At 43.9% G+C, this 13,179-nt stretch overlaps 1 protein-coding gene across 1 annotated transcript in view; it reads left to right on the forward strand.

The window, feature by feature from the left end:
- Nucleotides 1-13,179, forward strand: part of CIST1 (colon, intestine and stomach enriched 1) — a 139,373-nt gene that overhangs the window by 101,922 nt on the left and 24,272 nt on the right. The window contains exon 4 of the mRNA XM_082243506.1: nucleotides 5,020-5,106. Coding sequence (XP_082099632.1) covers nucleotides 5,020-5,106 — 87 coding nt within the window. The remainder of the gene's footprint in view (nucleotides 1-5,019; nucleotides 5,107-13,179) is intronic.

Raw genomic sequence — 13,179 nt, forward strand, 5'->3', positions numbered from 1 at the left:
GGGAGTTACTGAGGGCGTGTGAGGGGGCGGAGCCCCTCCCTAGGCCCGGGAAGATCGCTCCACAGGACTTCCTTGTCATGTAGACAACGATGAGAGCAGTCCTGTTGGACTCTGGTGCATCGTATGGTGAGCCTTTTGGGGGTCTCTCCCTCTCTGCAGGGGTCTCGAGGCACGCTGTCTCATTGAGGGGCGCTGTAGCGCTGGGTGACATTTCTAAAAAAAAAAAAGTTTTTTTTATTTTTTTTCAATTTTGTCATACTTTGCTGACGGGTTCCCCTGGTGTTACCATGGACCCTGCTGCACATGTGTCACCACCTGATCCCCTCGAGGTGGCCGCAGGGCCCTCTGATTCTCCGCTCACCATTGATCCGCTTCGGCGGTCCTGGAGTAATTTGTGTCCCGGGTGGAGGTGGCCTGTCAGGGACGGGGGGCTAAAAAGCGACCCACGCCTACCCCTGTCTTGTCTGATGCCTCAGATTCTGATCCTGAGCCAGTCGCTGCTGCTGCGGGTTCCTCCTCTGGGGCTGCTATCTCGAGCCCTGTCTCCTCTGATAGTGAGGATGACCTCTCTGCCTCCGCCATAGCGCAAGACAAGGCACTAGTGGACGCACTGATTGTGTCTGTCCGGGAGACCCTAAAACTGGAGGTTGCACCTGCTGATGCAGCTCATACGGAAGTTGCCTTTGGCACTCGCAAGCCCTCCAGGGTGGCAAAGGTGTTTCCCTTTCCCAAATGCTTTGACAATATCATTAAGAAGGAGTGGGTCCATCCAAAACGACCCCAGGGATGCCCAAACGGATTGCTAGGCGCTACCCGTTTGAAGAGTCCCTCCTTAAAAAATGGACGGTGCCACCTTCGGTGGATCCGCTGGTTTCCTACCATTGCTCTGGTTTCACAGACGTTGACTGAATGGGCCAAGCTTTTACGCCATGATCTGGAGGGGAGAAGTCTCCCCCCTGCCGTGGCGGAGTTGCTGGAGCAAATGGTGCAGGGGCTACAGTTTGTTTGTGACGCCGCACTGGACGCTGCTCCATTGCTAGGGCGTGTGTCGATCTCGACGGTGGTCCTCAGGCGCATGCTATGGTTGAAGTGCTGGTCGGAGGATCAGGCTTCCAAAAAAGCCTTGACTGATCTCCCTTTTCAGGGGGATTGCCTGTTTGGTGCTACCTTGGATGAGATTATCGAGATTTTTCCGCTCTTCCGGGGCGGGCGACAAGGCGAAGCCCTCCAAAGCCCCCCCGGGGGGTTTCAAGAGACCCTGGTCTGGTAAGCAAAAATACGGTCCTTCCAGATCTGAGGATAAGACCGCTTCAGCCTGAAGGTGCGCCCCCACCCATATCAGGGGTGGGGGGGGTGTCTTCGCCGGTTCCCGGACCCGTGGCTCTCCAGGATTCAAGACAAATGGGTTCACAAGGTCATGCGGTCGGGATACAAGATCGAGTTTCGATCGCTTCCACCGGTGCGGTTCTTCCCTTCCAATATGCGACTGTCCCCGAATCGCCTAACGGCTCTGTTGGGGGCAGTGCAGGACTTGATGCAACAAGGAGTGGAGTCCATTCGCACAGTGGTGGCCTCCCTGCATCAGGGGGATTTTCTGGCGTCCATAGACATCAAGGATGCCTATCTTCATGTTCCCATTTACGCAGTACACCAGCGGTTTCTGTGCTTTGCTGTGGGAGAGGACCATTATCAGTTTGTGGCGTTACCCTTTGGTCTCGCTTCTGCTCCCCAGGTTTTCACAAAGGTTTTGGCCCCAGTTCTAGTGCTGTTGCGGCTGCAGGGCATATCGGTCCTGGGCTACCTGGACGACCTCCTTCTTGGTACGGAGTCTCCGCAGGCTCAGTTTCATACGCGGACTCTCCAAAAGGAGATTCTTCTCAAATGGAACCGGAATCCCGATTCCCTGGACAATCGGATCCGGCTGAGCGAGCGGACCAGGGAGTCTCTGGCTGCTCAGGGACTCTGGTCCCTGGAAGAATCCAGGTGGCCGATAAATGTGTTGGAACTGAGAGCGATCAGGTTTTGCCTGGTTCACTGGATCGAGTATCTTCGGGGCTACCCGGTTCGGATTCAGTCGGACAATGCCACGGCCGTGGCTTATGTCCATCACCAGGGGGGCACCAAGAGTGTTCTGGTGGCCATAGAAGTGGCCGGCATTCTTTATCGGGCAGAACGGTTTGTTCCGGCTCTTTCCGCAGTTCACATTCTGGGCATGGAAAATTGGCAGGCGGACTTTCTCCCTACCTTGGATCAAGGGGAATGGTCTCTTCATCCAGAGGTGTTTCACCAGTTGTGCCTTCATTGGGGCACCCCGGACATGGATCTGTTGGCATCTCGGCTCAACAGGAAGGTGCAGAGGTTTGCAGCCCGCTCCCGCGATCCTCGGGCGGACGCCGCAGACGGCTGTGAGTTAGGTCTGCTCAATGTGTTCAGTGTGTGATTCATGTGGTCTGGGGGAGTGTACCCGCTGGTCCAATGGGGAGGCACATTGGATAGTGGAGGAAACCTGGCCAATGGGTACATAGGCTTTGATACAGCCCCAGTGATTGGCACAGACTGCTGTCTCTGTGCCTTGTGGGGTGTGGTATTAAAGCCAGGAGCACATGTGCTCGGGGTCTTTGGCTGGTGAGCAGAGTCCCCTGAAAAGGGTGGCGGCTGCCTCCTCTTCTGCAGCGGTTGGTGTATGGTCACAGGCAGTCGGCCTGGTGAGCCAGAAGTGAGGAACTGAACCCAGAGGTCCAGAAGAGCTGACTAAAGGAGTTGAGACACTGGAGAACCTGAAAAGCAGAATCGTGAGTACAGAGGATCATGTCTAAGGGCCTGACAGAGGCGTAACTACAGGGGTTGCAGGGGTTGCAATTGCAACCGGGCCCCATGCTCCAGGGGGCCTGTGTGGCTCCCCTGTACACCTGGATAGGAGGGGCAGCATGTAGAGAAATCACTGTCCTTCTTTTTCCTCCTGTAGCTGCAGGAGGAAAATGGAGGAGATTGGTTCCTCTGTATGCTGCCCCACCACTCCTCCTATCCAGTTCACTTGTGTTCTGCTGTCTCTGGGCCCCTGTGTGCTCCCCTGCCCCCCCCCCCCCCCACTGTGCTGCCCCCCCCCCCTGTTCTCCCTCCTGTCTCCTGCTGGCTGCTGCAGGGGATGTGTCACAATAGAGAACCAGGAAGGGGTCAGTAAATATTTACCAGCTCCTTCCTTTTCTGAATGGACAGAGTCATAGTCAGTGACATTGTAAAAAAATAAAATAAAATGATAAAAAATAATACAATGAAAGTACCAAAAAATAAAAACTACTGACACCAGTGGGTGAACTTCCAGGATCCCAAAGGTCACACTTGCGACCGGGCTCTGGCATTCCACCACCATGGGGAGGCCCCAAGATGGCAGGAAGGGGGCCCACTGCAGAACTTGTGAAAGGGTCCCGCTGCGGGACCATAATAAAAGACCCCCGCAATGATAGTAAAGGGCCCCAGCATCAGTGGGAAGAGCCCCAGGCTGCGAAGGGTCTGGGGGGCCCTTCATAGTTTCTTGCACCGGGGCCCTGAAGGTTCAAGTTACGCCACTGGGGCCTGACCAGGAAGGGTGACTCTCTGGAGTAGAGTAGTTAGAGGATGGGTGTTATCTGGTGGAGTGAAAGGGGGTGCTAGGCGAGTACCCTGAAGATAAGTACTAAGCAAGTGTTTATTCAAGAACTCAGATTCATCTAGTGGCAAGGTGAAACTGCGACCTAGCCGCATCCTCAGATAGAAGTCCTCAGCATTGTGAATAGTTCAAGTTCTGGAGTATCCCACTCTTCCCTTCTCCCATTCCCATATAAAATAAAACAACAAAAACAACAACCCCTAGACTGATAATTGACTGAGCCGGAAAGTAAAGTGTTACGTTTCTGCATGCAGTTGCTATTGGTAACCCAGAGGGACCCAAAAACGTGAGAAATCCAGCAGCCCTAAGGCTCGGTTCACATATATGCGATGCGGGAAGGCTGCGAATTCGCATCGCACACGCACCCCCGGCAGTTCACACTGCCATATGCGATACGCTGGGGGTGTCAATGTAATCTTAACAACACCCCAAGTTTGATCGCATATCGCAGTGCGATCGTGCAGTTCGCACAGGATCGGATCGCACAAGTGTGAACCGCTGTGCGATCCGATCCTGATGCGGCTGCAAAAATGCCTCCTGTGCGTGTTTGCTGCGGGAGCGATGCGAATTTAGCCATACAGTTTGTATGGCTAAACTCGCACCGCACAGCTGATCGCATGTAATGTCGGAGCAGTGCGCTCCGACATTACATGCGAACCCCACACACGCACAAGTGTGAACCGGGGCTTAAGGAGGCAGTGCTACATGTAGCCAAAATTAATATAACACCCGGTCTTATTTGCGGGGGAAACACTGTATGTGTTACTTGCAAAACGGAGTAAAAAAAAAAACCTAAAAAAAAAAACCTAAAAAAAAAAAGAAAACAAATGCAGCCACCATCAGATTGATAAGCTGCAATGTATTATATATATATTTTTGGGTTTAACACTCCTTTAGGTGACAGTTTTGCATAACATCCTAAAAGGGATTTTCAAATGTAATAGAATATTTCGTCAACACACTCCATGCAGTGATTCCCTGCCCTTACTTCTAGTGCAAGAGTATAGGGTTCTTCAAAGATGATTGTAGAATTATTAACTATTACATTAGAAAGTGTGCACCAACTTCAACTAAGAACACCAACACTCCTACTAACTACAAAACAGGGCACATCCGCAGGTCATAAGTTGTTTGTTGTCACAATGTCAGCATATGAGTGCAAGGGGAAGAGGAAATGAGAGAAAAAGGAGTAAGGGATTTCCCTTTATATTAGAAATTCACTTCATTGTGCAACAGGGGTAGGAAACGTTTCTTTAAGTAAAATGTGGGAATTCAAAAATGTTTTTTAGAAATATCTGAAGCTTTCCAAGAAGTCAGTTATATATATGGATGCAGATACTGATTGGATTCTAACATGTAAATAATTCACACAGGCTCTACATATACAACTAACAAGACCGTTACCGACACATCCTTCCTTAGCACCCTGCATTCGGGCAATGCCACAGAAACAATAAATGGTGAGTGATCAGCAGGGGCGTCATATTTTATGTTACACTCCCTGCATTCTGTTACACTAATAACTTAACAAGCTTCTACAGTGTTTATTTTACAAGATAACATCCAAAAATAGAAAAATGCATTAAAAACACAGGTCCCACAATAGTAAAAACAATGTATGATTTATTTTTTCTGTGAACAAAAAGATACATTGTAAATAACTACACATACTAATTACAATATATACTGTATACAGTGCCTTGCAAAAGTATTCGGCCCCCTTGAACTTTGCGACCTTTTGCCACATTTCAGGCTTCAAACATAAAGATATAAAACTAATTTTTTTGTGAAGAGTCAACAACAAGTGGGACACAATCATGAAGTGGAACGAAATTTATTGGATATTTCAAACTTTGTTAACAAATAAAAAAACTGAAAAATTGGGCGTGCAAAAGTATTCAGCCCCTTTACTTTCAGTGCAGCAAACTCTCTCCAGAAGTTCAGTGAGGATCTCTGAATGATCCAATGTTGACCTAAATGACTAATGATGATAAATAGAATCCACCTGTGTGTAATCAAGTCTCCGTATAAATGCACCTGCACTGTGATAGTCTCAGAGGTCCGTTTAAAGCGCAGAGAGCATCATGAAGAACACGGAACACAGCAGGAAGGTCCGAGACACTGTTGTGGAGAAATTTAAAGCCGGATTTGGATACAAAAAGATTTCCCAAGCTTTAAACATCCCAAGGAGCACTGTGCAAGCGATAATATTGAAATGGAAGGAGTATCAGACCACTGCAAATCTACGAAGACCTGGCCGTCCCTCTAAACTTTCAGCTCATACAAGGAGAAGACTGATCAGAGATGCAGCCAAGAGGCCCATGATCACTCTGGATGAACTGCAGGGATCTACAGCTGATGTGGGAGACTCTGTCCATAGGACAACAATCAGTCGCATACTGCACAAATCTGGCCTTTATGGAAGAGTGGCAAGAAGAAAGCCATTTCTTAAAGATATCCATAAAAAGTGTCATTTAAAGTTTGCCACAAGCCACCTGGGAGACACACCAAACATGTGGAAGAAGGTGCTCTGGTCAGATGAAACCAAAATCGAACTTTTTGGCAACAATGCAAAACGTTATGTTTGGCGTAAAAGCAAAACAGCTCATCACCCTGAACACACCATCCCCACTGTCAAACATGGTGGTGGCAGCATCATGGTTTGGGCCTGCTTTTCTTCAGCAGGGACAGGGAAGATGGTTAAAATTGATGGGAAGATGGATGGAGCCAAATACAGGACCATTCTGGAAGAAAATCTGATGGAGTCTGCAAAAGACCTGAGACTGGGAAAGAGATTTGTCTTCCAACAAGACAATGATCCAAAACATAAAGCAAAATCTACAATGGAATGGTTCACAAATAAACATATCCTGGTGTTAACCTCCCTGGCGGTATGATTATGTCAGGAATTACATACCAAAAGCGGTACAATTGTTTTCATGGAAATTTGGCGTTATGTATTATAGGCCTACAATTCTTAGTAATTACTGACTTAAACCTGACCAAAACAAGAGTCTAGTAGACATCCCAGATGTGATAAATTTGAAACACAAACGCGTGAATTATAATCGAATCAATAATATTATTTTATTATTTAATATATAATATATATAATAAAATTATATTATTGATTAGATTATAATTCATGCATTATATATTATATATAGATATATGTGTGTGTGTGTGTGTATATATATATATATATATATATATATATATATATATATATATATATACACACATATATATATATATATAATATATAACGCATGAATTATAATTGAATCAATAATATAATTTTATATATATATATATATATGCGTGTGTGTGCATATATATATATATATACCGGTATATATATATATATATATATATATATATATATGCATATATATATATATAATAATATATGCATATATATATGCATATATATATATATAATATAAAATGTGTTATGTGTTTTGTGCAACGTTTTTTTTTTTTTTGAATTTCCCTCCCTAGTTCCGCTCCCATGCAGCATTGCTGCTGCAGGGAACGGAACTAGGAAGTGATCAGACCGACGGTGGACGGAGGAGCGGCGGGACTCTCGGCTGGCGATCTCAGCAATGAGAGATCATCGCTGGATCGCCAGGATAAGGTAAGAGAACACCGCTGCGCTCTCTGCAATCCACCCCGAGCGTGACTCTGGGTTACCGCTCCTGCAATGAAAAATCCACCCCGAGTCACGCTCGGGATTACCGCCTAGGTGGTTAAAATGGCCAAGTCAAAGTCCAGACCTGAATCCAATTGAGAATCTGTGGAAAGAACTGAAAACTGCTGTTCACAAACGCTCTCCATCCAACCTCACTGAGCTCGAGCTGTTTTGCAAGGAGGAATGGGCAAAAATTTCAGTCTCTCGATGTGCAAAACTGATAGAGACATACCCCAAGCGACTTACAGCTGTAATCGCAGCAAAAGGTGGCGCTACAAAGTATTAACTTAAGGGGGCTGAATAATTTTGCACGCCCAAATTTTCAGTTTCTTATTTGTTAAAAAAGTTTGAAATATCCAATAAATTTTGTTCCACTTCATGATTGTGTCCTACTTGTTGTTGATGCTTCACAAAAAATTAAAAAAATTACAGTTTTATATCTTTATTTTTGAAGCCTGAAATGTGGCAAAAGGTCGCAAAGTTCAAGGGGGCCGAATACTTTCGCAAGGCACTGTATATATATATATATATATATATATATATATATATATATGTAAAGAGAGAGAGATAGATATACATATACTGTATATCTATATAGATATATATATACAGTATATCTATATATACATGTACAGATAGATAGATAGATAGATAGATAGATAGATAGATAGATAGATAGATAGATAGATAGATAGATAGATAGATAGATAGATAGATAGATAGATAGATAGATAGATAGATAGATAGATAGATAGATAGATAGATAGATAGATAGACTATATCAGTGTTTCTTAACTTTATTTCAGTAAAGGCACCCTTTAAAAATGATGAACAATCTTGAGGCACCCCATTCTAAAATGTAAATGTAAATATTCTAATAGTTTTACATAATGCAGCAACATCCACACAAGTAAGATTCCCAACATTAGAAGTAATTTATTTCAAAGCAAATGAACTTTTGCAAACTGGTACTACTATTCCAATGTTTCTCTTCTCCTTCACTTTTTCTCCATCACTTAGCTAATGTGACCCTAGTGCCCATGTAGAGGGGCAGGGGAGAGTCAAACAAGGATGCTATGCAGGCGACTGACATCCTTATTAACTGATGATGCCATTGGTCGTTAGGATGCCAGCAGCTACAAGGTTGTAATGGTGTACAATAAAAACCTGTGGCTTTGTGTAACTAAAAGGCAGGTTTCATCCACACGCCAGCTTTTATACAATTTTTGGGCAATTTTTAGGCGTTTTGCCAAGGCACCCCTGAAGAAGCCTCAAGGCACCCCAGGGTGCTGGGGCACCCTGGTTGAAAAAGGCTGCACTATATTACCAAAAGTATTGGGACACCTGCCTTTACAGGCACATAAACTTTAATGGCATCCTAGTCTTAGTCTGTAGGGTTCAATATTGAGTTGGCTCAATCTTTGCAGCTATAACAGTTTCAACTCTTCTAATAAGGCTGTCCACAAGGTTTAGGAGGAAGCCTTTGGGAATATTTGACCATTCTTCCAGAAGTGCATTTGTGAGATCAGGCACTGATGTTGGATGAGAAGGCCTGGTTCCTAGTCTCCTCTTTAATTCATCCCAAAGGTGTTCTATCGGGTTGAGGTCTGGACTCTGTGCAGGCCAGTCAAGTTAGTCCGCTTATTTTTTTTTTGCAGCCAGGTTCACATTGTAGCATTTGAATGGGCTGCTGTACCTGTGGGAAATGCAGGGAAAAAGTCCCTGACCCTTTTTAAAAAAAAAAAGTTGCACGGAACCACATGGGGTTACAGCACCATGCAGTTTCACACACCTGAAAAAAGCTGCAGTTTCCAATGCATGGGGGTGCCATTAGGAATCAATAACACACCCACAAATTGCTGAAGAGGAATGTATTTTGCCTGTAAGTCAGAGAATGCATGCAATTTGTACGTGTTCTTTGCCCCCTACAGTGTGAACCTAGCTTACATAGGAGTTCCCTTGGCAAACCGTTATTAATATAGAACTTTTATGTAGAACTAAGATAACTACTACATACATTTTATTTATTTTTATTTTTTTTACCCCTATTAAAGGGGTCCTGATGTGTTACCCCAAAAAAACTGGATGCCATTCTTTTGAGGACTCATTTGTTTTGACAATAAAAATGATCATATATCTGGACTGATTCCTACAATTTGGCACTCTCCTCCTTTCTCTTAACACAAATAAGCTATCCTGGAGATCTCAGCCAGGTTACCCTAAGAGCAGCCTCAATACAATAAGTATTCAATCTAATAAAACCCTCAACAAATTTGGAATCCAGTGCTTTACCACCCCAATCTCTTTACGTTGGCAGTTAATGGAAAAATGACCTCTTACAATGGTATTTAGTGAAAAGGTGCTTCCCAACATTTGTAGGAAAAAAAAAAACATGTACAAAGGGAGAAGTGCCAGACCAAAAGAGTCCAAATGTATTTATTAGTTTGCATTAAAAAAAAAAACAAAACAGGCTATGCGTTTCAGGGGTCAGAAAAATCTCTTCCTTTACCAGGGCTTCAGTTAAAATAGGAATCTTGAATGGACTCAAATTAGAGCTTTCCTGTGTGAATCCGTGCAGGGAAAATAACTAACTAATGGCGCTTTTCCACTGCATGGAACCGTACCGGTTCGGCACGCTTTTGTGCTTTTCCACTGCGGTACCGCATGGTATAGGGTCGGAACGGTTCGGTTCGGTACGGTATAGGTTTGCTTTTCCACTGCATGGAACCGAACGGTACGGTATGGTACGGCTCTGAAAAAACAGTACCTACTCGATTGTGGTTCCAACAGGTACCAAACTGGTACCATATCCCACAATCCTTTGCATGCAGTCACTACTAGCCACTGATTGGTCAGAGAATCACACCCACCCCGTTGTTATCCCACCCACTTAACTTTAGTACTACTTTAGTGGAAAAGCAAACCTATACCGTACCGTACCGAACCGTTCCGACACTATACCATGCGGTACCGCAGTGGAAAAGCAAACCGGGCCAAGCAGGGCCGAGTAGAGCCGAGCCGGTACTAGCCGGTACTTGCAGTGGAAAAGTGCCATAACTGGAACGAGAGAGCTACTGGTTGGCTGGCATCTCCTATGTGAGCATTTTTATCTTAACTTCTTTTTGAAATTAAGTACACAGTGAGCATTATGTTGGCCTATATGTGTTTCATATTACTATGCACATTATGAGGATTGTCCTTTTGGAGCCTGTGGTCTGAGTGGGAAATCAGGAAAGCAGAGAGATCATACTGTGGTTTTTACCCTTTGTGGAAACAAGCCTGTGAGACCTCATATTATGCAGGAACTCATTTAATGAAAGTGAGCAGACAAGAGTGACACAGGGTGGAGATCTTTACAGTGTTTTTATTTTAGAAGAGCACTGGATGGTTTACATGGTAAGTCGGCTTGTCATTTATGGACAACACTGATTTAAGTGGAGAAATCTTGTCACTGTTGACACTTTAAAGTCGTTTTTTTGCTCAAATTTTCGGTAAATGTGAATTATATTTATTATTGACCCACATGTATTTTTTTTAATGCACATCTGATTTTTGCACAAGAACATTTTGTGGTGGTTACAGATTGCACTGTATATATTTTATGCAATAATTTTATGTTAATGGTGTGCACATAATTTGATAGCGCTGCAATGTATATTATTTAATGGTATTATTAGGAGTGAAGCAGAAACACTGTAACTGTGCAGGCCTGCTGTCCACCTACTGGTTTACATATTGCACAAACTGGGTTTATTTTATGTGGGTAACAAGATTTTCTACAGCTGCATCCCTACGTATTGGAACCCTCTTCACTTTTTCCTGAAGAATCCCAATATTCCTTTTAAGAAGTTGAAACTGAATAGTACCTTTGAAGGATAACTCCACTTTCGTGGGGGAAAAAAATAAGCAAATAAAGAAAAAACAATATAGCGTATACAATTGACACACAAATCATATTGTGCCAAGGCAACATAATGGAATTGTATAGGAATATTCAATCTTTCTCAGGATTCATTTACTCAGGGATTCCGAAGTTTGGACTTTCACCTGTTACCTTCTTTTCAACCCCTGATAAATAGTACAAAGTTATTGTACACTGGAGTTCCTATCCAACTCATTATTTCTTATTTCTTCTATGGTTAAAGTAGTTGTTTTATGTTTAAAGGGTAACTCCACTTTCGTGGGGAAAAAAAATCAGCAAATAAAGAAAAAAAAAACATCATAGCGTTTTGTGATGACCTGACTTGCTGTTTCTGAGACACTTTGCCATAATAAGAATAATAGAAAAAAAAAAAAATTTGAAACTTGCAACCATTTTTTTTTCCCCCAGAGCAGACACATTGCTTTTGCTTTAAACCCTAAGGGACTCTTGTAAATAATAAGACAAATGAAAGTAACATGGATATAATTATTGGCACCCCTTAGAAGTTAAAACATGTTTTTGGATTTTGGTGATCTTCCAAGAAGACTATTCACTATAATTAGTATCAGATATGATTTCACAATCAGTCAATCGGCCCACTTTTGTGAAGAAACTTAACACTGTGTGTAGCACAATGAATATAGATGTAGCGGTGTTTAATATGCCTGAAAGATGATTGTTTGACATTTGAGAGGAACTCGGCTCCATCTAGTGGCCAAAACGACACACTGCAGCTACTATGGAATTTCTTGTGATGTGATTTTCCTTTCAGGAAGTTGAGAGACTTCATCATCCATAGTGCTCTTGGACTACCAGGATGCACTGCTTCACCGCACAGCCTTCTGGGGGAAGCTTTATAAAGGAAGGGAGGAGCCAGGCTCAGTCTCTTGGGAGAGACACAGTGAGACAAGCAGGAAGCCAGCGCTGTGGGCTGATGCTGCATGCTAGGCCGAAGCCTCTGGGCCTGAAGTGACGACGCTGAAACGTTCCATGCAAAGCAAGAGACCCTTCCCAGAGGTCCCATCGCTGTTTGCAGAGACCGGAGCCATCCACCCCAAACACCTCGCGCGGCTGGGGACAGAGAACAGAGACTAAGACAGCCGTGGAGAGTTCTAAGGGAAAATCCTGTTGGTGAGAGGGCACTTGCCCAAACCTGACTTTATCTACCAAAAGAAGTAACGTTATCCACAGATAGCTATAGTGTAACAGAAGGTGATAAACCCCGGGGTAGATCAGCATACTCTCTCAGGAGATTCATAGACAAACAATAATATCTGTAAAGGAGTCGCCAGAGGCCCATCTCTCTCACAGAAGTTATTGCTCAGCTACACAGATACCCTGTGGTGACAACCAACAGCTCACTGCTCTTTTTCTCTCTCTTGATCTTCATTCCTAATGCGGATTACAAATATATCTGCGCAGTTATCTTGCTAGCGAAGATTCAAGAAGAAGAAAGAAGAGGACTTTGGGGAAGGGACTCAGATAGGCCTATCTATCTTGTACTGTGTCTAGCATCAATGAGGGAGTAGTGTGGGATATTTCTTTTATCTTTTTAAAGCCGATTTAAGTAACCCTTTAAAATAACCGTATTTCATTGTATCTCACTTGCTTAATTTGATATACAGTAAATTAAGCTTTGGTTAATTACAATCCTGTGTGCTGTTCCATTGTGTCACCCAGAAAGACTACCATTGAAGAAGGTAATAAGTCACTGTTGCATATTGAAGTATTGTAGTCCAATCTGTGTATCCATTTGAAGGTCCAGTCCTATTCTGGTCAGTTGTGCCTGAGGAGGGATCGAGCCAGTTCTATAGGGTTGTTAGGCAGGGTGTAGACCCAATAACATAATCAGCAGCTCCTGCGGGGGTGGTGCTACACGTGGGGGCTCGTCCGGGATCTCTACAGTCCTGCAACACAACC

This window comes from Pelophylax lessonae, assembly GCF_965119305.1.
Source record: "Pelophylax lessonae genome assembly, chromosome: 1".
NCBI classification, from domain to species: Eukaryota; Metazoa; Chordata; class Amphibia; order Anura; family Ranidae; genus Pelophylax; species Pelophylax lessonae.